Raw genomic sequence first — 26924 nt, forward strand, 5'->3', positions numbered from 1 at the left:
CAGGGTTCTTCCTTCATTCTTCATCTATGCTATCCTCTCTTGGCCCAAGATATTTGCACATACTATTTCTTCTTCCTGGAATATTCTTCCCCCAACTCTTCATTAGGCTAACCCATCTTTCAAATCTCAATTGAAGCATGAATTTATCCAGCAAGTTTTATTCAAATACTCAAACTGGTTTATTTGCAGCAATTATGGATTCCATAATATCTTGTCTTTCCCACTTTACACATCATGCTACACCAGTTATTACTTCTATATTGGCTCTACCCATGTGGGAGTGTGAACTGCAAGAGGATAAGGACCATGTCTGCCTTTACCACATGTCATCCCCAGTGCTTGTCAAATAATGTTTGACATAGAGTAGGTGCCCAGTACATATTTACTGAATAAATGAATGACTATTTTAGTAAAGATTAAGGGCAGATGATTGATGATTGCTTTTATCTGGCATTTATATGCTTCATGCACATAATGATTTTGAGTCATGATCTCTAAATAGTACTTACAATTTTGCCTTCTCATTGTGTATCTGGGATCACAGAGGATGCTCTCCAGCAACTGATACATCTTCAGATTCCAGTAGTGCCCTCCCTTGCACATTATTGTTCCAATTTTCACATTCCTAGGTAGCGATATCAGTCTTCCGGAGAGAAGTCCTAGAGAAGTCCTAGAAGTCTGCTGTACAATAAAGACCCATTTCAGGTATAAGTTGATCTCAGGTTTTATAGCCAGTGGAAATATCTCTTTGATTATGTTAGTAACATCTATTGGTAATAGATATCCCTGAGATGTTACCACATAGAGAAAATATTTTTTCTCCTTTTGATTGGTTTCAATACATTGCCTTTTTAACCTTAATTCCCTTGAAATGTCTGTTTCTCTCTTCTCAAGCCTGTCTACGATAATTGCATTAAATTTATGTCCACTCAGACTATATAGATTAATGCTATTAAACCTTGTTTGTTTTCCTGTCCACTCATTATGCTTTATTATTAAAAATTGTTAATATTTGTTAATTTCATGCCAAATGCTCCACATATATTTATGTCATTGTAAAATCAAATGGAGAAGGTTCAATTATCATTCTCAGTTTTACACAGGAGTAAACCATGGCTTAGGCTAACTGACCTGTCCAAGTCACAAAGATACGGAGTATTCAAACTGGGATTTAAACCCAAAGTTCTGCCTCCAGTTCCTTTGAAACTCTCAGTTTGCACTGTGCTATTGTTTTACATGCTGAGACACAAGTTATTTTAACTCTTTGCTCACCTCTCCCTTAATTTTCTGTATAAGGTAAGCCTTCAATAAGTACTTGTTTAACTCTTCACTGGGCTGTTATTATTACTGCTGAATGACAGTATTTGTGGTACTGTTCTTTTCACTGATTTTTTCTTTCCCAACCCAAACTGAAGAGAGCGTAAGCGGGAAAGGCTGGCAGTGCAGAAAGTGCAACAAGGATAAATAAAAGTCGGAAGGAAAAGACAAGATTGCTAGGGTTTCACCAGTTAGTTACTTGGGGTTCAAACTGCTTTAGGAATCCGCTGGACGTAATGCTAGTAATCTAAACTTTGTTCTTCCTTCAGGACGTTCGCTTGTGTAAAAGATTCCCATTGTAGAGAAATGTAAAAAGAAATGGAGGAAAATTGGCAATTTTGCTCTATCATGGGTCTATATTTTGGTTCCTGTAACTCGCAACCTGAGTAATTAATGATGGAAGAATTACAGATTTCACCGTTCTCGTTTATGGCGCTGATTTTCACCTGTCCCTAATTCAGAAACTCCCTTACTCTGTGAAGGCACACAGCTCTTCCTTCCCGCTCGCGTTTCCTCCCAGGGGCGCTTTCGGATTCCCGCCTCAAAGCCCTCCCGCCTCCACCCTCCCCTCGGAGTCATTCCTCCAAGCCTCCCCAGGATGACCCTCTGACCTAGGCGGGGGAGGAGGGAGGTTGTCCGGAGGTAAATGGGTCAGGAGCAAGGCTCGGACCTAGACCGCGGGGAGGCCCGGGTGCTGCGGGGACCGAGAGCCGGCCGAGCGCCGCCAGCCCCTGCCTCAGCTGCGGGCGGCGAGCGCCCCTCCTCCTCTCCGACTTGGCCCGCCAGCGCGCGCCTCCCACTCCCGCAGCGGCCGAGGGCTCCTCGGGCTGGGGGAACTGCGCCGCGGCCGAGAGCCGGCAGCCGGCAGCCGGCAAGGTCTCGGACGTGGGAACCAAGGCTGTCTAGTCTAGTGGTTAGGGACGCTGGCTTTGGAGTCCAATTTTGTTTCCACCTCTCGCCTCCTAGGTGACCTTGGGCGAGTTGCTTCGCTTCAGTGTGCCAGTTTCTAAATCGATATGGGGAAACTGAGGTGAGGGCTAAATCCTAGGACTGTTGTATTAACAAAGCACTCCAGGCAAGTAGTAAGCGCTCAGTTAATAGACAGCAACGGTCAGCCCTCAAGAGTGAGAAGCGAAAACTGCTCTGGGTCCAAGGATGTAGGTTTGCGCTCTCGCTTTTCCAGTTCTGCACCGAGGAGTAGGGGGAGGGGCCGCCGGGAGCACCTGCCCTCCCTCCCCTCCCCCCCTCCTCCCCTGTTCCAAGATAACTCAGGAGAAGCGGGGAGGCATTCGTCCCAGCCTTGGGTTCGGGCTCCTTAACGCGGCCCAGATCCCCCAGCCTAGTGGCAGCCCGCGGCGCCCGCGGCACGTCTCTCTCCCGCGAGCTGAGGAAACATTTCTGCCCTGAATTGAGTATCTCCCTCCCTCTCCGACCACAGAGCTCGCTCGCTGCCTCCTCTGGGACTCGGCAGCCGTGGGGAGTCCGGCAAAGCTCGGGCGGGAGGGAAGAGACAACCTCAGGGTGTGAGAGTGTCCCCCCGCCCTGGGAAGGGAAGCGAGGACGAGGGGTGGCGCGGAGACCGGGGGAGAACACCGGGCCCCCTGGCGCTCCTGGGCCCCATCCTCATTTTGCTGCCTTCTAGGGACTGCTCTGGCTTTTCCCATCCCGAGGCACACACATCCCGGGAATAGCCAGGTGTCCCAGGCCGCCACACGCCCGGCTCTCCGCCTAGGGCAGAGAGGCCGGAGGCTCCAGCTCAGCACGCGGCGGGAGTGGGCGGCGAGCGCCAGCAGGCGAGGTAAGGAGGGGCGGGGGCCGGGTGGGGAGAGTGCCTTCACGTGCGCGCGCCTGTGCGCGTGCTCCGAGGGGGCGTCGGGTGGGGGTCCGCCCCAGGGCCACCCGCCCTTCCTGCACCGTGTCCCCGCCCCAGCCCCCTCGCACCCTGCACCCAGGCTCCGGTGCTAGCCACGCGCGTTCCCCACGCCCCCGTGTCCCAGCACCCCCTGATCCAAACCCCACCCTCCCCACTAATAATTTCCCAATGCAGAATCAGACCGAAACCTGGAGAGAGAACGTTGCCTTTCTGCTCCCCTCGCCCCCCCCCCTTCTATAAATAATCCGGACTAGCGGGTCAGGCACGTCACACGGCAAGAAACCGGGACCCCGACGTTTTCTTCTCTGGGAATAGGGGGTAAAGGGTGAGGAGAAGGAGAAAGAAATCGCTCGTGAGTAGTGAAGAAAAGCTTGCTCCTTGACTCCTAGAAGAGACCAGGCACCATTTTATTCTTTTCTTTTTCTTTCTTTTTTATTTTTCCATTTCTTATTCTCTACCCCCCCTCCCCGCCCCAAATCCAATGGATTGCTCAGCACTTCTCCCATTGGTTTCTTTCCTCCCTCCCCCTTCGACTACTGCACCCACCGTCCCTCCCCCCCAACCCCCGCCGCACAACCCCCACCTCCAGCACACGTCTCGCCCCACGCAGGGGATGCTATTCTCCAGGAAATAAAGTTCAAACTCCTCGCCTCATAGGCTTGTTGAGACCAGAAATGGGCTCCCAGGCACCCGTCTTCCACTAGCACTCCACACCTGCTGTCTTTTAAATTCCTAATCTGGTTTTGCATATTTAAGAGGAAACATACATACACGCCCCAAAAACCCACAACCCGTGAGGTGCAAAACTGCCTCCCGCAACTACCAAAACTTACCCGAGGCTTTAGTTGTTTTTGTCTTAACGGAAGGAAAACAAAGATTTTACTCTGGGCCCTCCAGTGGGGTGATATTCAACTATGTATATGTTGTACACATATATGTTTTTTCTTTCTCCCCTTTAATTTTTTTTTTTTTTTTTTTTTTCCTTAGCAAGAAAATCTGCTCGGTCCCAGGCAGCCGCCGCTGCCCCTTTGATGTTTTGGTACACCGTGCGCATGCGCCTCACATTAGAATTACTGCACTGGGCAGACTAAGTTGGATCTCCTCTCTTCAGTGAAACCCTCAATCCCATCAAAAACTAAAGGGATGTGGAGAGTCCGGAAAAAGGGCTACTTTGGGATTTGGTCATTCCCCTTAATAATCGCCGCTGTCTGTGCGCAGAGGTAAGTGTGCCCAGCATTTCTCTTTTTCATTTCACTTTGAAGGGCTCTGTCTGCATACCTCTGTGAGCAGGGATCTGTAGTGAGGATCGGATAGATGCTGAAGACGCTGTGCCTGCTGCCTTACTGATGCCTGTTTATTGTCTTTTCTTTTTTTTTTTAGTGTCAATGACCCTAGTAATATGTCGCTGGTTAAAGAGACAGTGGATAGACTCCTGAAAGGCTATGACATTCGTCTGAGACCAGATTTTGGAGGTAATGGGGTTGCCTTGGAAATAAGAAACAGCCTAGTTATAGCCTAAGCTGTCTTTTGAGCTTTGTGTGCGCTGTGCCTTCCCTCTCCCTATTGTTGGCTGCATGTGGTATATCGGATGTGTCTCTGTGTTACCATATTGAGAAAGTGATCCAAACTTAAGTCTATTTGTCAGTATCCAGCACTTAGATGGTCTTTCAGTGAGACCCTCTTAGAGTTTATAGGTGACTGCTGTCCTTCACCTTCACTGCTAAAATCCTTTGCTTCACCGTCTTTGCTTCATTGAGATACGAGCCTCTTAAGTTTAGTTAATGGTGTACCCAGAGAACCTGGCTTACTGGAGGCCATCGTGAACATTTTTGAGAATAAAATGTGCAGGCAATTGGTTGAAAAGTGGCATTAATCCCCTGTGCCCGCCTACTTTGGAAGAGTTCTGGCATGGTTTAAAGTGGCTGGTGTCTGGGTATTCTCCAGTCCTGGAAGCCCCACTGCTTAGGGCAGTGGGAGGGAGGGGGGGTTCGTGAGCGCCAGAAGGTAGGTGGGGAGGTAGGTGGGAGAAGGGTGAAGGACCCCTTGCTGCAGCCTTAGATACACTGTTATGCCCATTTAATTTTGCTTTAGACTCTTATGAAGCTCAAAGAGTTAAACCTGCTCACTGAAGGACAGTGGGAAAGAATGAGGAGGAGGGGGTTTTAGTGCAATATATAAAATTCCCTCGGGCTAGACTGATTCCTGTGTTTCTGTGAGTTGTGTGTATTCTCACACTGAGACAGCTACATATGTAGACAAAATTGGAATCTCTTCCACAAAGGCACGTGTGTGCATGTTCCATAGAGCGTTTCCTAGAGGAGTGCCTGGCACTCTTTTTAAAAAGGAGCAATGAGGGTGAACAGCGGGGAAGGGATCTGGGGCAGAATACCCCAAGCCCAGGGACTACTCTTGCTGAGAATGAATGAAGTTCTGAGAAATCACGTGGCTGGCCATCTTGGTTCGCAGGTCCCCCTGTGGCCGTGGGAATGAACATTGACATTGCTAGCATCGATATGGTTTCCGAAGTCAATATGGTGAGTACTGAGGTTTATAGTTGTACCTCTACAGACCTTCATTTGGGGACAGGAAGTAGGAAGGGGTCAGTCAGTGGGGGTGGCATAAGCATGAGTAAGCATATGAAATGGGGATGAGGGCTGGGAATTTTGCTTTGGAACCCACTGTGTTTGAGGTTTCAGAGCCCTTGCTTTTTGGTCCCTAATGATTTTTCCAACCTGGTTCCGATACTTGAGAATTGGTACAGAGCAAGTAAAAGCATCATAATTCATGTGCAAAACACAACCACATGCACAAGATCCCTTGCAGAAGCCACATTTCCTAAGGTTTATTGAGGAACCAGGTTCTTCAAGTGATTTTCTGAGTTTGGAGTGGGGTCAGGAAAAGAGGGAATGGTTTTGAGGCTATTTCACAAGGAATATAATCTTACAAACTAAACTGTCGCTAATAGACTAAATAAATGACCCTGGGATACAGATGTCCACTTGTTGCTTTCAGAGATGGCCTTTTTACAAGCTGATGACTGTCACCTCCCCCCACAATTGTTCACCTGCTCTTTTAATGTCTCTTCCCCATAAAAATAAATTAAAAAATTGTCCACCCTGTGTTCTGAAGGTAGGCTCAGACCCATGTGCCCTATCTAGTCACTTTTGCAGTGTTGTACACTGCGTGTCCTAAGCTTGTACAGTTTATGGACAGCAGCACTCCTTAGTGGCTACCTCCTTGGAATTGGGGCAAATGCTGAGAAAAAGCCTCTCTTCCTGACCAGGGCACTTGTGGGGGGTTTGTTTCATGCAGGAGCGCCCCCTGCTGCCCATGTGGGGGCACTGCAGACAGACAAAACCATGACAAGTGTCCTAGATACCCCAGAATACTTGGGCTGCTTCTTTCTCCAGTGACTTTTCTACTCTGTGTTGTTAAAGTTTTCTCCCTTGGAAAAGTCTGTCTAGAAAGGCCACATCTGACTGTAAGATGGTAATGTTACTTTCAATACTGAAAGCACACCGCACATTTCAGAAGACTATTGTGGCATGGTTCTTCCTAGAAATGAAATGCACTAATAAAGAAAAGGGTGTAGTGTGTAAAGTTTTATGTAAAAGACTTCTCAGCCAGCCATCAGGACTTGAAAGTTAGGACATTTACTAATTAACTCAAGACAGCAAAAGTAGTTGATATGTTCTTAACATTATGCAGATTTTCATATTCCCAGAGTTTAAATAGAGAGAAAACTCAAATAACTAACCTCATCCCTATACATTGTCCAAAGACAGGTGATAGTCATTAGCATTATGACATTATAAAACATAACTACTCCAGGGAATATTCAACTCTTTCTATAAAGTTTCCGCAAAGTTTTAATGCCATGTATCTTCTTATATTCTAATTATTGGGAAGGCTTTTTTCATATAGGATATAAAAACAGACTGAGACAATATTGGGTGATTCAGAACCACAGATTTCCCACATATTATGAAAATTCCCTGTGTGTCTAGAGAATACATTTTCCTTGGGAAACTAATTTCTCAGATGCACAAATATTCGCTTTTGTGGAATTCTAGAGGTCTTTCATTAGTTTAAATTTTTAGTTTTACTAGAAAAATTTAAAAAGGTCCTAATGTGGGTACTTCCTAAGTCCCAAAGACTTGAATCTAAATTGTGTTGCTAGACACAAAGTGATGACAGAAATCGGATATGGTTCTGTGCGTCCTGCATGTGGTTAAATTAGGCTGCTTTCTTTTGCCTTTTGATTTATTTATGTTATTTTTTTACAGCCCTCCTCTTTGGAGCATCACAAAAATGGTGTTCTATGGAAAATTAGGAAATAGATTCTAAACAAACAATGATAAGATGATAGGTCACCTGTGATAGGTCAGCTATGAACTTGGATATATTATATCCCCCAACTGTTTAGAGTAGTGCTGTGCTGTGTGTGTGTGTGTGTGTGTTTTAAATTTTGTTCACCTTTTACCTGCATACAGCATTTTGGAGAGGTATCTGAGCTGGACACAATGCCAAGACCTGCTAGTCAAAATATAGACCCAGCTAAGGCGGGGTGACATCTCTTAAAGCTATTTACTGTTGATGAAAAATCATGGGATGTTGAAAGTGCAAAAACAAATGTCAGGTTGTAAATAGGCCAGTACTGCAGCATTAATGATTAGAACGAAATGTTAAAAATTCCATGCCAGATTCCTTTCTTAGCCTCCTGCTACCACATGTGGACTTGTCCAGACACATTTTTTACTTGTTGAAAAATTTACACTTATTTCAGCTAACATTATAGTGACTTAAATTAATCCTTCAAAGAAAAATTTTGTGATGTATGTTATTTTTAAGTATGCTTATTTGATTTGAAGCAACAGATGGGAAATTTCATCATTGGTGTGTAAATAAAATAAAGCTGCTTGTGGCATATTACCTCTAGTATAGGGGTCTAAAAGTGTTAATATGTCTTGATTATTTTTAGTTCTGAAAGAATGGTTGATTATTTAAATGAAACCTCAAAAGTGATTAACATACATGTTTTTGCCTCATTATCTTTTATTACCTGCAACCTCTGGTAATTGTAACTTTCTTTTACTATGGCGAATCTTCCTTTGAAGGATGGTAGGCTCCAGACCATTTAGATTGTCACTGACTCATTTGTACTGAAGGAAAAGAGACATGTCAATGTGATACTCTTGGTAAATGACAGTGATCGAAAAATCTGAACCAAATCAGGAGTCTTGAATACTAGTTCTGCTTCTGCTGCTCAGTCATCCTCAGGGAATTCACAGATGGACAGGGCTAAATTTCCTCACCTGTTAAAGAGGAGGAATAGTCCCATTGTACCTATTTCAGGTGACTACCAGAATTAACAAAACTATACATGTGAAAGTGTTGATGTTCCATGAACATAGCTTATGTAGAAGACTGAATAACAGGCTATCATTCAAGAGAATTTGTGTCCACTCCAGCTGCTACCCTAAAGGTAATATACTAGGTCTCAAGTTTGTTTTTTTTCTTTTTTTTTATGTGTGAATTGAGAGGGGACATAATAATTTGACTTCCAACTCAAAGTTATATGTATTTCTGGTTTGGTTTATTTAGTAGCTCTGTTGAGTACAAAAAAGTTCCAGGAAAACATGGAAATCTAGCATAAATGTAAGGAAAATGCAGAATTCCTAAATGTCATACAGTTGTGAGTTCTTACTCGTGAAGGTGAGGTTGGTAGCTTACTCAGGTGACTGTTGGCCCAATGCTAGATCTTTGGAAGAATGTGATTTCAATTAGAATGCTCCTGAGTGGAAAGCTTGGCTCTAGAATGAAATATTTTTAGATGTCTTGGTTACATTGGCAGGGATCTTTTTGTTAAGGTTCTTTGATGAAAAGTGCATTTTAAGATCCAAAATTGGCTCTGAGAATTATGGACTGAAATAGCTTTCTCTTCATTTAAAGTAGATTCTTCTCCATCTTGAAACAACACATTTGCCAACCAAAGAGTGAAGCAATATTTCACTTTTGAGGAAAGAGTTCTAGTAAACACACACACAAATTACCTTTTTATGGAATGGCAAATGAAGAAAACTGCTGCCTTTTTTTAAAAACAGATGTTTTCTTGCATCACCAGATGCACAGTTTAAAATTCAATTCAACACAAATGCTTATTTAGCAGCTACTATGATCCAGCCATGTTGTAGGCCTCAGAGACAGAGCAATGAACAAAATTGATTTGTCTCCTGACCTCATGAGACTTAATATCTAGGTGCTCACTATTCTTAATTCTTCTGTAGACTCTTACTGTACTTATGCTTAGCATAGTCTTATCTTTTCTTTAAAGCTTTTTTATGAGCAGCTGAATGAGTACCTAGTGGTCTGTATTTCCCATGAATTCCTTTGTCACTTCTTGGTTTCACCATTCATTTGTTATTTGCCATTTCAAAATGCTGTGTATGTTATATATTCATTCTGTTTTCCTGATCATGTTATAAACTACATGTAGACAGTTATAATATATCACTCCATGTGGTTTTGCTCTATACACAATGACTGGTTGGATGTTAGACCCTGGGTGAATGCCACAAATATTGGGTGAACTATTTGTTTTCATAGCAGCAATTTGTTATTATTCACTAGACACCGTACCATATATGTGGAGAAACAGAGCATAAAATCATAGTCCTCAAATTCAAGGCATTCGTTGTTTAATATAGAAAAAATCACAATACAGGATTATAAGTGCTTTGAAAGAGGAAATACAAAGGGCATATTGGGAATGCAGAATACTAAGATATTACATAGAAATTTCTAGGTGAAGAAATTAACTAGAAATTATAGGACTCTGGATAGATGTTCCAAGTAGAAATAATGGCACATAGGAGAAAAAGACACAGAAAAATAAATGGGGTTAGGAATTTGCAAGTAACTTTGACTGGAATTGGGAGTGGGAGTAAGGAGGTGATAAGAGCTTGTATTGAGATCACAGGTGGTGATCAAATTATAGAGACCATTTTTGCAGCTTGAAGTGTTAAATTTTGTTCCAAAGACTGTAGAGATCCATGAAAGGATGTGAACAGGAGAATTGCATGAACAGATTCACACTTCAAGAAGATGCTTCTGAAATATGAAGAGTTAAGCAAGACTTAAGTTGGGGGATAAGATGAAAACTCACTGCAAAAATCCAGGAAGAATTGATGAATTGAGGCAGGGATGTAAAATAGAAGAAAGAAAAACAGCACATTTATGAGGTAGAAGCAGAAGGACCTGGTGAATCCCAAATTTCTGATGGTACTATTTATTAATATTCAGAAACAAAAGGGGCATCCAAGTTGGAGGCGGGAGTGAGGGATTAGGTATACGGGGCAGATGGTGAGCTCAGTTTGGGATATGTTGACTTTTCAACACACATGAAATCTCCCAGTGGGGATTGGGAAATACAGGTCTAGAGCTACGTAAAAAAGTCATGACTAGAGAGGTGAGCTTCTACATTGTCATCGTATAGGTAATATTTATAACAGTATGAATGGACAAAATTAAAAAGGGAAAGTGAAAAGACAGCTACAGTTAGAGATCTGGTGAGCACAAGTGGAGGAACACTGAAAAGGAGTCCACAAAGAGTAACAAGGGGCTAAGCAACAATCAGAGAGTTAGGAAGAGAACCTGCAGATAACAGTGTTTTGGAAGTGGACGTACAAGAGAGTTTAAAAAAGAAGGAAGTGATCAGTTGTGTCACATGCCAAAATGATCAATTGAAATAAGTTGTGAGATTCATCTACCGAGTGTAGTAGTAACAATAGCTCACTGGTAAATATAGAGGACCTTTGGTAGTTGGGAACTATACTTTTGAAAAGTTTGGATCTGAAGTAAAATGGGGAGAGAGCAATTACTAAAAGGAATGATATATAATTTGGAGAAGTTTCCTTTGGAAGGGAGCAGGTTGCAGATACAACACAGGAGATGGGTGGGGCGGTGGGACAGGAAGCTAAAGGCTCACTTAATTGAAGACCTCTATATTCTCTCCAACATGGGAGACATTTCCTATTGAGAATAGAGGAGGTTAAAATTGGCCTCTGTGGAGAAAGGGTAAGTAAGTGAGGTTACCTGGGACACACAGAAGGATAGCCAAGAAGGAATGAAGCATGGTGAAGTGTATATGAACACTCTCCGACTACAGGCAGGCTTAAGCCTAAGTGAATTATGCTTAGAAGTTCTCCTACCCAACTTTTAGCAAGCTATTATGTTGTCTCCTTTTTCTTCTACTCCTTTGCACCATCATCCCCTCTCCCTCTCTTGTATATTACCCAACATTTTCCAAGTCATGTAACACAAATAGAATAGAATAAAGCTAGTGCTTATTGAGTTCTTAACTCATGTAAGTATTCTGTTGATTTGCATTATTTCATCCAATGCTCCTATAAAAACAGTGAGGTAGCTACATCAACCTACTTACAAAAGAGGAACCTGAGGCCAAGAGAGGTTAAGTGACTCGTTCAAGGTCACACAGCTAACAAATGACTGACTTCACATTGCTTGATCTTAACCATGCTGCAGTTTTAAGTTGTAGCAAAGACTCGTTAAAAAAAAATCATTTTCATTCCTTGAGAACCCTGTTTTGTTGTAGTTGCTATTTTTTTGAAAGAGTGGATAGATCAGAGAAACTAATCATAAGATGATACTTCTCACTCTCTTCGCCTTAAAAAAAATCTTAATTTATTAGTGATTCCAAGTAGATAGTTTATTCAGTATACATTAAATAGAAGAAATGATACCCATCCTTGAGAAACACATACTTTAAATTACATCTGTTGAGCATGATTTAAACCATGCAATAAAGGAAAATTTACATAAGATCCAGAATATTTCATGTGTTGTAATTTCTGTCATTATGAACGGGTGCTGTTGGTTAACTTGTCTAATAATTTTCTTTTGCCCTAGAAGAATCTATCAGATAACAATTAAGGCCAATAATTGCCAGGAAATAATGGCTGCTACATGTTTATGAATCATAAACTCAGGGGTTATGGGCAGTGAGTGGACACTGTGTGAAAACACCACACGCTTTCCCCCCTTTTTGTTATCATAAATACCTCATTTTCAATTGAACTTTTTTTTTTTCATTGAGAACACATTTTCCTGATTTCTGGTTAATTGCTTCTGCAGATAATTCTCCTAAAGGTAGTTGAATTCTTTTCCTTTTCTTCCCAGAGCTTTCCTTCCTCCATCCCATGTAGTATAAATGAGACTCATTATAAAGATTACATCTCTAGAAGACTTACCTATTTTAAAACATCTATAACACTTGATATTGACAGTTTATAAGTCTATTTTTTCTGGTTAACTCTTAGGGCAATTTTTTTGCTGTTACCTTGTGGGTACCCTGAACAATGCTCTTGCTTAACTATGGGCATGAAATAAAGATGTGATAATGGGCTTCCTCTGCAGGAGACAGCAGGCTAAGGAAGTATCTCAAGTTTCATGTTTTAGTGCATCATGTGTGCTTTGGTGTGCTCCTCCAAGTAATTAAGTGGTTGTGGGAATTTTTTAAGAATGTAAATCAAAGTGTTTTTCCTAACTATATGGGAAGGGTGTATATATGTTAACTTTGGGGAAGGGCACAATTTGTTTTATGATCATTCTATAACAAAGTTTCTTACCTTCAGCATTGCTGTCACTTTGGACCAGATACTTTTTTGTTGTGAGTGGGCGGTCATGTGCATTGTAAGAAATTTCATGGCATTTCTTGCCTCTACTCCACTCGGCTGCCAGAAGTACTCCTGCTGTTGTGAAAACCAAAAGTGTCTCCAGAAATTGCTAAATGTGCCATGTGGGGTGAGGGGATTGTCCCCAGTTGAGAGCCACTGGTGTAAAGAATGGTGTTGTGGTTTTGTCTCTAAGCAACTAGAGAAAAGAGATTTGTCACTGAGATTTTCTCATTGATTTTGTGCTTCGTCACCATTTTCATTTATGTTTGGTGGTACATTGTGACGAAACCAATTTGAAAATACCAACAAATATCAAAAGCAAAAATTACCCATATCCCTATTATTTTATTAAAACTGTGTTTTAATTTGTATTACCTTCTAGCTCTCATCTATTAGTTTATTCATGTTTTACACATTGCACTTGTTTTGTAGAGATAATTTTATAGTCTATATTTTCACTTAACACACCATGCATATTTTTACAGATTTATGCTTTCTTTATAAAAAATACACATCTCTACTACCACCAGTGTAAACTGGTGGGTATTTTTCCTCGATCTTACAAACATATAATGAATATATTGACATTTTATTTTTTATTCATTCTGAGAAACCATTTTAAAATATATTTTATAGATTATTAGTCATAATTATAGCTATCGATTATTTAAAAATAAACTTACTTAATCTTTTAAATTTTCCTTTTAATGTTTATTTATTTTTTAGAGAGATAGAGCACAAGCAGGGGAGAGGCAGAGAGAGAGAGGGAGGCACAGAATACAAAGCAGGCTCCAGGCTCTGAGCTGTCAGCATAGAGCCTGATGCAGGGCTCGAACCCATGAACCATGAGATCATGACCTGAGCCGAAGTTGGACGCTTAACTGACTAAGCCACCGGGTACTCCCATATTTACTTTTACTTTTGCACCATTAACAATAATATATAAATCACATACAAAATAGAGAACTGGATTTAAGTAGCGTATAAATGGAAATTTTAAAAAATGATATATCAAGTTGACTCATATTTACACAGCCACTCTTTACTGTTTCTATTCTGATATTAATCGGTTTTTCCAAAATCAATTTACACTTTTCAGATGACAATACTTAGGAACAGTTAAAAGAGGAACAAGAAGCAGGGGTTATGAGTTTTTAAAACACAAGATTTATGTGCATTTCATTTGCATTATATATATATGTGTGTGTATATATATATATATTTATATGCAAGGAGAAACATGGCTTTATGTTATCCTGCCCCCATTTATATGGGAAAATATAGGAATGTCTTTAGCCCATTGGCTCTTGCTGGTGCTCATTTTGTTAACATTCTATTGGCATTTTTATTGCCAAGTCTTATTTTCCTTGCACTATAATTTGGCCCCTACTGCCCACTTACTTGCCAAGAGGTCTTAACTTAGAAGTAATTGTTTGGCAATTGAAGCTAAAATAACTTCTCTCCTAACACAATAGCAACAATTAATGAAGTTTTAAAGGTGAATCTACCTGTATCTTAGAAAAGTGATACAAAAGTAAGCCATAGAGGAAGATCGGAGATTTTGAGGTGTACAAATTCATGGAAAGTGCCCAGCACGATGCCAGACAATTAGTAGATGCTTGCCAAACATGGATTGGCAGAATTGGTTGAAGGGGTAGTTGAAGGACTTCAGTACATCAAGCTACCAGGAAGTGTTTATCAAGGGTTAACTTAAGCAGCACTCTACCAGTTAAGCTGGATTGTGGAAGGATGGGAAATGGGACTAAGGTACTTTCTAGAGTCAAGAAAGATTAATCTTACTGCCTGAAGAGGGAGGTGAGGGTTGATGGAGAGAAGAGTGTTTCAGATGGTGGGAGAGGAGACTGGTATGTCTCTCAGGTAAAAGAGTCAAAATAAAAAATTGGGAATCAAGTTTTACAGTGATTGTCAAATTTTTCTGTGCAGTAGAATCTCTGAGTCTAGTGTTAATACTCATATTTTTAAGGCCCATATTCAGGGTCTGACTCCTCAGTCTAGGATGGCGTTCAGGGGTCTTCATGTTAAGTTTTCTACGTGACTGACACAGGTATGATCTGAAAGGCACTGTTAGAGGAACATGAATTTTATAGTGAAGTTGGAAGCTGGATAATTAGTAATAAAAGAATTTGACAACAACTGACTGGCCTCTAGTTGTAATATGGATTTTTACAACAATATAAAGATCTAAGTAGTAAGGGTGGGTGGGATTTGCAGAAAGAGACTTCATGGCAAAGAGAGTTGAACTGAACAAATGGAATCAGTGCAATTTGAATAGATGGAAAATTAGAACAGTCCTGTGGGAAAGGGCAGTAGGGTATAGACAGCATGAAGAAAACCATTGCATATTAGCAATAGTAATATTGCAAAAATATAAATTTAGGGTGTGTATGACTATCTTAATGCTCACAGAAATCCAATGACCTAGATAATAGTATTATCATCTTCTTTTAGAAATGCAGAAACTAACAACTGGATAGATTATATAATTTCTAAGATTTCACAGCTAATGTAAGTGGATCAGAATGGTAGGGTGCATATGGAGGGTATGAATATGTAGAGTGAAACTTAATTGCATAGGATCTTGATGGCTCTGCAGAAGAGACCTTGGGATTTCTTGGGTGGGTGCTCTGACACTGTGAGAGAGCCTTAAGCATCTTCACAAGGAAAAAAGTTAAAGGCAGAAAACACTTCATAAAGGAAGTATGAGAACATTGAAAAACATTTTCCAGATCTGATTTCTGTTTTTATAAAATGTCCTTTGGAACTTCCACAATAATTTTATTGACACACATCATTAAAATGATCGCAGTTCTATATTTAAAAAGAACAAAGGTTGAACAATGGTTGCAAAATGGTGGAGGGATGAGCACCTAGCACAGTGTTTGATACTATGAAAAAATTAATAATAGCTGTATTGATTATTTAGTTTTAAGATGTCTGAAAAATATCAGAAATACTTATATTTTAATATACATTTCATGGTAATATGATTTCGCTATCCTTGTTTAGAAAGGTAGCTATGTAATTGGTGGTTAGTAATAGTAGCATTACACGTTACATATAGGGACAATGGCACTGAATAGCTCCCTATTAATTATTTATGGCTGCCTAATTATAATTCTTGAAGTATGTGCTTAAACTTTAGGCCTCAGTGATTAAACAAACATCTTGAGGTTGCTCCTCTAAAGATCAATAATTCAGTGCCTAATTGGTAGAAGACCATTGCATCAAAAACATTTTTATAAAATGTTTATCTCTAGACTTTTACATAGTTTATTAAATTAAATAGTTTTTAAAAGACACTTCTCACTCAACTATTTTATTTTTTATTTTAAATAGAAATGATGGTTGCATCATGAGAATTAATCTACTTGACTTGCTTAATAAATGTGTATTTATCTAGCTATGAACTAATACATAATGTTCACTATCAAACATACTCAAAGTAGAGATTTAAAGAGGATTTGAGGGGCACCTGGGTGGCTCAGTTAGTTGAGCATCCAAGTCTTGATTTGGGCTCCAGTCATGATCTAACAGTTGTGTGAAATGAAAGCCCACTCCCACATTGGGCTTTATGCTGACAACACGGAGCCTGCTTGGGATTCTCTTTCTCCCTCTTTCTCTGCCCCCCCCCCCATCTTTCAAAAGAAATAAATAAATAAACTTAAAAGAAGAGGATTTTATAAAATATATATAAAGTTATATTTGCATCTCATGGTCATCTTGACACTGGTTTAGGGTTTTGCATTTTCTATGAAAATAGCGATACAGTGAAAAATAATGGAAATTAAAGGCCATTTTATTCTTCATTATTATCCTGCTAAGGGGAAATATTGGATAGTATGGCTTGGAATATAGATAATTGAAAGGTGACTTTTTTCTGTGGAAACAGTCCCATTTATTCCTACCTTCCAATTTCTAAAGCATCAACATAGAACAAGTAATATTTTAGAGAGTGTGCTGTTCCTCCCTTCCAGGAGGGAGCATTTGTTTTAAAGTAATTATTGAATATTCTTGCTTCTTAGGACTACCGTTTAAATGGATTTTACAAGGGACTGTATAATCAGACAGGTAGCTCTTAAATAATCATGCAAAGATCATCTTTACAAATTTTCCTGTTTTGTGAGGCTGTTGACATTTCATCAACTGGAGATGTTTCAGGAAATATTTTTAACATTAATCTTTAAAGAATGATTTATAGGCCATTTTAAGGAATATCATAAATAAGAAGGAGAGTTGTCAACAGCTTTAAATATAAGTGAATAGGTGCCCATTGTTAGGTTGTAAAATCTAATCACCTTTCTGTATACTTACCATCGTTGCAGATACTGTGCTCCAAAAAATGAAATTTAAATATTTTTTTCTGTTTGCTTTCTTTGACCTACAAAGAAACTTAAAGACTTATTTTGTAAAGACGTATTTCTATTTCTTTTTCCAAATGAGTGTTTGAGTTAATAGACTGCAGACCTCTTGAAGCATTCTCCCATCAGTCAGTTGTGTAAACCTTTCCTCTTTCAAGCACTGTTAAGCCAGCTCTTTCTTTTGGAGGGGCTGATCTGCTAGGCTGCGTAAATTTGCATCTGGCTTATGTGTTGGAAGAATGCTTTTAAGTGTTTACTTGAATCATACTAGCTTGTCCGTGTGACAAACCATTTTTCTAACTGAATTCATTAGAGAATACCTTTGTTATTCTAAAAGTCATAATATTTTAAGTACTTGCCAAATTTACACGTGAGAGATATGTAAAATTACAGAGCATATGAAAAACATAGTTTCCTCATTTCCTTCAGATTTTTTTCAGTGCTTTATTTTAGACTGCTTGTTGGAGGCTAAGTTCTGTTCTATAAGAAATCTGAATAAAATCATTTTGCCAATTGCTTTTTAACACTACAGAGTAATATTTTCTGACATATATATACATATTATAAAATATATATGTATTATAAAATATATATGTATTATAAAATATATATATTATAAATAAATATATATATATATATATATATATATATATATAATTCTCTGGTTATTCAGAAAGATCAGCTTTCATGTTCATATCTTAATTATACATTTTCTAACAGACCAGGAAACTCTTCCTGTCTATCTATTAATGAACCATCTTTGAAAGCCACATTTTAAAATGTCTTTATTTCATTAATTTAGCAAACTGACTCTGATCATCATCCCCACCACTTAGGTGGAAATTTGTTGTTTAATGGAACTTTTTCTACTTAGGATACTTTAGTCAAAGTGGCAATGCTATAGGTGTGTCTTGGTGTTAAAATTCCCAGATTTGGACAGAATACCTCTTAATTGTTTATGTTCTTATTAAAAAAGTAGCCACAATCCTAGAGCTCTGGGTTTCCCATTTTGTTGTTGTTTTAGTGCCTAGTGCAAATACGGCAGGAACAAAACTTGATTAAATCAAATGCTGCTGTGTCTTTGAGCTTTAAAGAGAGGGACAAAGAGAGATGCAGAGAGGGAGAGGAGAAGAGGGATAGACATATGTATTCCTGTTCTTGAAGAGTGTGTAATGTGTTTTCAATAGTTGAGAAATAGCAGAAGGCCTTTCCTACATAGTCACTGTGTCCTGTTTAGTATAAATGAATATTTATATATGTAAAGTATGCAACAAAGATTACCATGAAAGATATATATATATATATATAAAATCAGAGACTGTCTTTTTGAATTACGTGATATGGAATAAGCAATATCAAAATGCATGTGGATTCTTTCTGTACTTTTAAGCATTTGATAATTAATACATATTTTAATTTAAAAAAAGTCAATGAAAGCAGTTTTGAAAAATTACAGTATACCTGGAACTGGAATTTGAGCCTGATTTGTCCCCTATCCCATTTATTTTGTGTTTTTCTGAAGTGAAAGAAAAAGGAAGTTGAAAAAATTGAATGGACCTGCCTCCATCATAATCTCCCAGGATGATTGTTAACAATCCACATTACAGATTCCCAGATGACTTTTGGGAAGCCTACAAAACTAAAATAAATAGAACATAAGGAAGTAGGCAATCTAATTCATTGAGAGGTCAGTTAAATTAGTAATTATCACTATGTCAGCATCATTAGAGTTTGTGGATAAATTGAAGATTATGATTTACTTTTTTCCTGGCTATTATAAATCCTCTTTCATCACTGAGGAATAAATCCAATTCATGCTTGAAACAAAAATCTGCTCTGCAAAGGATATGGTAATCTTGAGAATTAAGAACAAAATTAGATCTTGATTAAGTTTTATGACTTTCAGAATGAAGAAAATATCACCCCTTGATACCTTACTTGTTATTTTATTTTATTATTTTTAAAAAAAAATTTTTTTTTTCAACGTTTATTTATTTTTGGGACAGAGAGAGACAGAGCATGAACGGGGGAGGAGCAGAGAGAGAGGGAGACACAGAATCGGAAACAGGCTCCAGGCTCTGAGCCATCAGCCCAGAGCCTGACGCGGGGCTCGAACTCACGGACCGTGAGATCGTGACCTGGCTGAAGTCGGACGCTTAACCGACTGCACCACCCAGGCGCCCCATTACTTGTTATTTTAATGAGGTGGTACCTATCTCAGTATCAGAGCATCTCAAAATATTCAGTAGGCTGATGATTAGCATTTGTGTGAAATAATAATTGTGATGTATTTCAAGGTCAATCTAAAAACTTCAGTTTGAATACAATTGTGTTCTTCAAGGTTGAGAACAATATGTGGCTTAAGCAAAATGTTTCTAATTTCTTTTTATCTACTTTATCAAATATACAAATGGGTTGATTAAAATCAAACAAAATTTAGGGTATATTTTATATATCTAATAATACACACACACACATAATTATTAAGCTCTATGTTTCTTTTAAAAGGTAGCAGTCCTTGGGCTAAAAGTATGTTATTGAATTTTTCTAGAGATTATTTCTATAATTATTGTGAAAAAGTCAGTGTTCATATCAAAAGCAGGGACTGGGAGTTCTGGATTTGTCCTGAATTTGTCACTGGTGATAAAACCTTGTACAAAATTCTTGTTCAGGGTTTCTGTATTTGGAAATTAAGGGAATTAAATGAAAAATTTTTGTCATATTTATTTTGTTAAGTGGGTAAATTTATCTGTTATGTGATTTTCTTAATTTTCTTCCATTTAAAAAATATTTTCTGTTTTTATCTTGAATTGTTTTTATTACTTATTTCTGTCCATTACAGAAAAATCAGTAACAGTGTAAACTATAATTAAAAGTGAAGATGCCTATTAATATCACCACCCAGATATAAATACTGTTAGCAAAATGATCAGTAAGCCTCCAGACTTCTTGGGAGGTACGTGAAATATTATCAGATGGTATCAGACATCATGTTTTATGATTTTTGCTTTTAATATTTTGTGAACATCTTTTGATGACATCTAAAATTTTTCTACAACATAATATCCAAGGGTTGCATAGAATTTCATTGATTTTATTAAATCAATCCTATTTTGACAGACATTATGATTATTTTGTGGACTTTTAGTATCATGAATGAAACTATATAAAACAATCATGTATTGTCAGATTTGACAGATAGGTAGATAAATGGATAGATATTTGTCACAGTAAAATTTAATGAAATAGTCTATCCTTTCCCTATTATTTGAAATCTTGTCTTTATCATATAGGAAATCTCATCTGCCCTTAGGTCTATGTTTTTACTCTGTAATTTGCCTCATTAATATTTCTCTCTCTCCATCTTTCTCTCTCTCCCTCTCTACATATGTGTGTGTGTGTGTGTGTGTGTGTGTGTGTGTGTGTGTGTATAGTGTAAGCATAATATGGTTTTAATTATTTTAACTTTAAATATCAAGGCAAATCTCCCCTCATTATGTTTCTATTTAGTTATACTTAACCATTATGAGATAGTTACACTTTCATACAATCTTTATATTTTTGCAAGTTAAAAAAAATGCTGTGCCAGCATTTTGGTTGTAATTTCTTGAAATTTGGTAGAAAATTTAGTTCTCAACGGCAGTGGCTCCTTGTATTGAAAACCATACTGTGTCTCACCATTTATACATAGTCTGCTGTGTCCTTCAGTAAAATTATAGTTTTCTACATGGAACTCTTGCACATTTCTTGTTAAATTTATTCCCATAGGCTTTACATAATTCTTGTTAAATTAATTCTTAAATACTTTACAGTTTGTATGGTTATGGTGATTTGGATTTTTATATCCAATTATTATTTTTGATTCTTGGCCAAAAGAACAAATGCCATATAACCATCTGAGAAGGGTGTTTTTTATCTTTACCACTCTGAGCACCATTTCCATTGCAATTTATGCATGAAATACCTTTGGTATCAGTAACCTGTTTGAATAGATAGATAGATAGATAGATAGATAGATAGATATTGTGCACTTTTTCAGTTTATTATTCCTAACCAACTTAAACATTTAAAATAATTGTTTTATTTCAATCTCCAACATAGGATTGACTTACTTGGTCCCATAAAACCAACATGAATTACCATTGAAGGTGCAGTCTTCCATTCCTTTACCCCAATGAGGTTCATAAAATTTAGATTTAAAGCTAAAGTCTCCTTTTAATATATCCCCTTTTTATCTTGCATATTGCAAACCTTGTGAAAATAAGAAACCTTTTTTTGGTGTAAACCAAATCATCATCACATGCTACATTTAAACTCTGGTATCTATTACTTGATATATGTATGGATGATTTAATTACAGACAGTTGAAGAGGGCATGTTTTATGTTGAGGGCAGATACAACCAGAGAATAAAACAACGTTAACTGACACAGTGTGTGAATATAGCCACAAATACCTTTTTCAGAGTGAAGACTTGTCTGGATTTAATACTAAACCTAATTGACCTTGAATCATACTTGATTGCCAAATATTGAAAACTGTAAAGGTTAGGCTCTCCCATTATGGTAGTCTAAGTTCATAAGTGATTTGACCATCTTAAATACACTGACTTATCAATCTGCTTTACTGAGCAGTTTTTAGTTTTCATGTTGAATCCTTCAGCTAAGAATAGTTTAGTTGTGCATAAAGTTTGAGATTACTATGTTAAATTTTAGGGAAGACATAGAATACCATATACATTTTAGGGAATTATAGTGTCTCCTTGGTTGAGTTGTAACTTTTGTATTGGTTAAGTCAGAAGTGCCTTTAAGAAAAAGCAAAAGCACAGATGGAGGAGGACTTTCTACAAATTAGTCCAGCATTGTCAATAGCATATGGTATTTGGCTGTCACATACATAGATACACACACATACATACATAAAATAGAGTATAACTTTTTTTTGTTTAAATAAGAACTTCCAACCTTCATGTTTAATTATTTGATGTTGGTAAATTTAAGTTAGCTGCATTAGTAGATGGGGATATCATATGAAATAGCAATGCCACATACATCAGTTTGAAAAGACTATATATCCTTGGACAGGAAAATGTGTTTCTTGTAAATAAATATAGGAAAACTAAAGTAAGGGTAGAATTCCATGCTGTTTTGCAAGTGTGTGTGTGTGTGTGTGTGTGTATGTGTATATATTAGATGGATGTTTTTAATATTAAAATATTGATGTGTTACACATCAGTGAATTTAGGCTTCTGACTGATGTATCAAGTAAGGCTTGATCTTTTGACAAATGTGTTTTGGTTCTGTTTATTTTCATAAAAAATACAGGTACAGTACTAATATAAATAGAAAACTTACTAGCACAATTAAAAGGAATCCGATTCTTAATTGTCTATAGATTTATTGTCTATTCTAAAAGATAATGATAAAATTTATCTTCAAAGATATATTGTAGAAATTTTTATTTTTTAAACTGGACTTTAGTGAGACATGCTTTGATAATCATGCTCATCTTTATTCAGCTAGTTTTGGCCAAAAGATTATTGATATTTTAGAGGAAGGGCCTATACTTGCCTATTTTTATAAATAAACTTTTATTGGAATGCACCCATGCCCATTTGGTTAGATATTATCGATACCTGCTGTTGCAACTTATTTGTTTTTAATGTTTATTTTGAGAGAGAGAGAGAAAGAGAGAGGGAGAGAAAGAGAGAGAGAGAGAGGGAGAGAAAGAGAGAGAGAATCCCAAGCAGGCTCCACACTCAGCGTGGAGCCTGATGCAGAGCTTGATCCCATGATAATGAGATCGTGGCCTGTGTGCTCAACCCACTGAGCCACCCAGGTGCCCCTGCTTTTGCATTTTAAATGCAGAGTTGAGTAGTTACAACAGAGACAATATGGCCTACAAAATCCAAAATATTTACTCTTTGGTCATCACAGAAAAAATTTTATGACTCCTGTTTCAGAACAATAAGTATGGTATGAATATAAGTACTCTGGATATAAACCAATAGAAGATGGAGCATGTGAAATTGCATATCTATTGTTCTTGCTTATGTATCTGTTTCAACTTTACTTAAATGAGAGATGGTTCAAATTAAGAATGTATTGAAAATGTGATTTAATGAAGAAGTATATTTTTGCTAATTAAGATTATGGAAAGCATAAAAAGGAAAACATCTCGTGGCTCCTGGGTGCTCAGTCAGGTTAAGCGAAAGACTTCTCAGGTCATGATCTCATGTTTCATGAGTTCAAGCCTCACATCTGGCTGTCTGCTGTCAGAACCTCCATCCCCCCCGCCCCTCTCTGCCTCTCCCCAGCCCCTGTGTGTGTGCTCTCTCACGCTCTCAAAAATAAATAATTTATTTAATAAATATATAAATAATTTATTTTGGGGAGCGTGAGAGAGCGAGTAATGGGGAGGGGCAGAGAGAGGGAGAGAGAGAGAAAATCCCAAGCAGACTCAGCACTATCAGTGTAGATCCTGGTGCGGGGATCACACTTATAAACCAGGAGATCATGATCTGAACTGAAATCAAGAGTTGGATGCTTAACTGACTGAGCCACCCAGGATCCCCAAAATAAACATTTTTTTAAAAAAGGAAAATAACCTTTGTATTAAAATTGGGAGAATTATAGAAAATAATGTGAAGCTTTTTGTTTCATATTAATTATTCTTAGATTTGCTTTTTAATATTGTTTATAAAAAGAAAAGTTATAGTAACTTATGTTCAGGTTTGCTTTGTAGTACGTTGTGAATTTGTATGGCCTAAAAACGTATGGATGCTCCTTGTTAATATATTGATTAATGTAAGAATTAGAATCAAGAAAATCTTTTCTACTCATAGTCCTTAACAGTTTCTCTCTACTGAGAAATGATCCCATAACCCATTAGACTGTGCTTCATGAGGTCAGGACCATGTCTGTTTTTTTGACTATTTTAACTACTGGCAGATCTAGCTTAAAAAAGGTCTGACTCATGGAAATTACATAAGAAATGAGTTAAGCTAGTGGTAGAATAACATATAATCCCTTTTATTAGTGCTTCTTTCTCTTAAGAAGTTATAGCACAACAAAACCATAGTTTGGTTCAGAAGTTTTTATCATTGCTTACCTTCAGTCTTCAATTTTTATTCAAGGATATTTTGGTTGATTTTCATAATTTGTTCTAGAAGTCATTGTACAGAGCTCTCACAGTGGTCATACAGTTATGTTAAGGGTCTACATATCAGTGCTGGTGACAACAGAGTACTCAGAATTTAAGGAATGGTTCCCAACTTGACATCTTTAGACAGTCCTCATTCCTTTCTGAAGTTTGTGGACTAGAATTTATGGCTAGGATTAAAAAAGTAAACCTAAGAGCAGAACAAAGCAGGAGTACCAGATTGTACATAAAATGAGGTATAATTGTTGTGACTTAACAGCTAATAAATATGCCATAATATTTCAGATGTAAGAGTAGTAAGGAAGTCAACAATGAACTAAGCCTACCAGATAAATAAAGTTTAAACCTCAATCCTTGAAAGTCTTTGTTAATGTTAAATGTCTTTGAAATTGGTTGAAATGTATTTAAAGAACAGAATGAGACAATCTGTTTTTTATTGCTTGATTACAACTAAATACATTTGGTAGTTATGTCTCCAACTACAAGAAGAAATAGTTTTCTTTCTTAAAACTTATAAAGGCAGGTTTGCTTATGAAAATTTCTAAGAGTATGTTTTTCTTTGACAGTTTTATAAACATTGGTAGCATTTAATAGTAGTTGAAGATCTGGGCTGTGGAATTTTGGCTTTTCTTATTAGCTATGTAATATGGTCCAAATAACCTAATTCCTTAATCATCACTTTTCTCATCTATAGAATAGGAATATTGATAGTATCAGCCTCAAAAGAGTATTCTAAAAATTAAATGATTTAATATACATACAAGGCTTAGTAAAGTTCTTTGCACATAATAAATCTCAATAAATTATATCTATTAATAACATTATATACATACAAATTTAATTTTGGTTGATGCCACAAGCCCGCTGACACATTCATGATTTCAGTTTATGCAGAATGGACACCATATCAAGGGTAATGGTATCTTGAAAAGCACATGGTCATTTGATGGTCAAAGAAGCTGTGCTAGAAAGGAATCCTAGGGCATTAGGCTAGTATTCAGGAGACCTAAATTCTCAGTACGATTCACCTACACACTAGTGTGTCATATCAAGTATGTCATTTTATCCCCCCTCTGGACTATAGTTACATTTTTATGTGTGGTGTGGGGACAGGTGGGGATGAAGGTAATGAAAAAATGACTAGATTGATATAACCTTCCAGTTCTGAAATCCTGAAAATCTTTGAGTAAAAAAAAAACAGTTTTTTTTTAATTCTAAATTCTTAAAGATTTGCAACCAAAGTTGGAAAGAACTATGAAAAAAAAAAAGACAGCTTTGCTTATTAGGCCAGAAAAAAAGCTGACAAACAATAGTTGTGTTGTTTATCAGAAAGTGTTCCTCTTTCTAATGGAATATTTTGTAGTTGTTTTGCAGAATAAGCACTTTGCTAATTCTGTAGAGCTTTAGGGGTATAATCCTCTCAAGGTGTTCTGTCTGCAGGAGTCTGCTGTGAAATTGTTAGATGCTAATACTTCTAGATGCTAATATTTGTTCATACTTGTGAAAAGAATTTTATTGAGAAGTTAAAATGCAAGTAAGATACAGCTCTACTCTCTTTCTAAAAGTAATTTTCTTTCTGAATCAAATGTGTCTCATCTTAAATGTGTGATAATACCTAGGGGGGGCTATTAAATATATGAGACTAACCAGAGCTTTATGTTCAACAGATAAAGATCCAAGGTTCGTATATGGAAAATGACACCCTTCTTATTGGAAATAGCATAAGATTTCATCTTGGGAAGTGCAGATGCCCTACAACATAGTTTTATAGCTACTATTTGCTTTCTGTGATGGAAAAAATAAAAGAACTGATTGTACAGTTTAGTAAGGCTAGAAGGATAACTGTCTTCTGTGATTCACTTGGAAGACATTGCCAAGGTCATTCTCAGAGCACGAAAAACTATTAAAATAAAATACAAATGTTCAAAATACACGTCCCTTCCTACCTTCAAAGTTTGATTTAGTGCTTTGCCAAGACAGAAAACTAATTTGTTATCATAGGGTTGCTCAGATCTCAACCACAATAGTTTGGTTTAGAGATGGTCTTTCAACATGCATCATGGCTATATATACATGTATATATATGTATATATTTATATATAATATATATACATATACATATATATATATATATATATATATAATTTTATTACATGCTACCAAGGCTATTTCCTAGTTGAAGGTAAATACCTCCAACAATGGTAATACCAGTAGTAACATTTTTATCACATTTGAGGATCTTAAAAGTACGTTAGTATCATCTATTTCATTTGATTCTCCTACCATTCCTGGGAGATAAACGACAAGGTGTTTCTATTTTTTTCCTCCTTATCATGCCTCCAATCCTCCTTTCTTGTCTTCCACTCTTCTTTTCTGCCTCCCTCTCTTAGTTTTTTCAAAAATAAACTCCAGAGACAGTAATACTTAGCCATATGATTAACTAAATGGTAGAATTTGAACTAGAATCTTGATGTTACAAACTCAGATCTAATATTCTATT

General features: G+C 37.5%; 2 protein-coding genes across 6 annotated transcripts in view; one reads left to right on the forward strand and one right to left on the reverse strand.

Annotated features, from left to right (window-relative positions):
* Positions 1-2175, reverse strand: part of GABRA6 (gamma-aminobutyric acid type A receptor subunit alpha6) — a 140135-nt gene extending 137960 nt beyond the window's left edge. The window contains exons 1-2 of one of the 2 annotated variants that reach the window (XM_053226774.1): positions 1929-2175; positions 510-678 (exon numbers count right to left, since the gene is read on the reverse strand). The gene's annotated coding sequence lies outside the window, so the exon portion shown is untranslated. Of the gene's footprint in view, positions 1-509; positions 682-1928 lie in introns of both variants that reach the window. The other variant, XM_053226771.1, reaches the window with a different exon arrangement.
* An 801-nt stretch (positions 2176-2976) lies between these two features.
* The window catches only part of GABRB2 (gamma-aminobutyric acid type A receptor subunit beta2), a 236054-nt gene continuing 212106 nt past the window's right edge, over positions 2977-26924 (forward strand). For 3 of the 4 annotated variants that reach the window (XM_027033701.2, XM_027033716.2, XM_053226767.1), the window contains exons 1-4: positions 2977-3115; positions 4182-4410; positions 4571-4662; positions 5657-5724. In XM_027033701.2, the coding sequence (XP_026889502.1) occupies positions 4334-4410; positions 4571-4662; positions 5657-5724 (237 nt within the window). In that variant the 5' untranslated portion in view covers positions 2977-3115; positions 4182-4333. Of the gene's footprint in view, positions 3116-3404; positions 3543-4181; positions 4411-4570; positions 4663-5656; positions 5725-26924 lie in introns of those variants that run through there. The other variant, XM_027033709.2, reaches the window with a different exon arrangement.

This window comes from Acinonyx jubatus, chromosome A1 (genome assembly GCF_027475565.1).
Source record: "Acinonyx jubatus isolate Ajub_Pintada_27869175 chromosome A1, VMU_Ajub_asm_v1.0, whole genome shotgun sequence".
Classification (NCBI taxonomy): Eukaryota; Metazoa; Chordata; class Mammalia; order Carnivora; family Felidae; genus Acinonyx; species Acinonyx jubatus.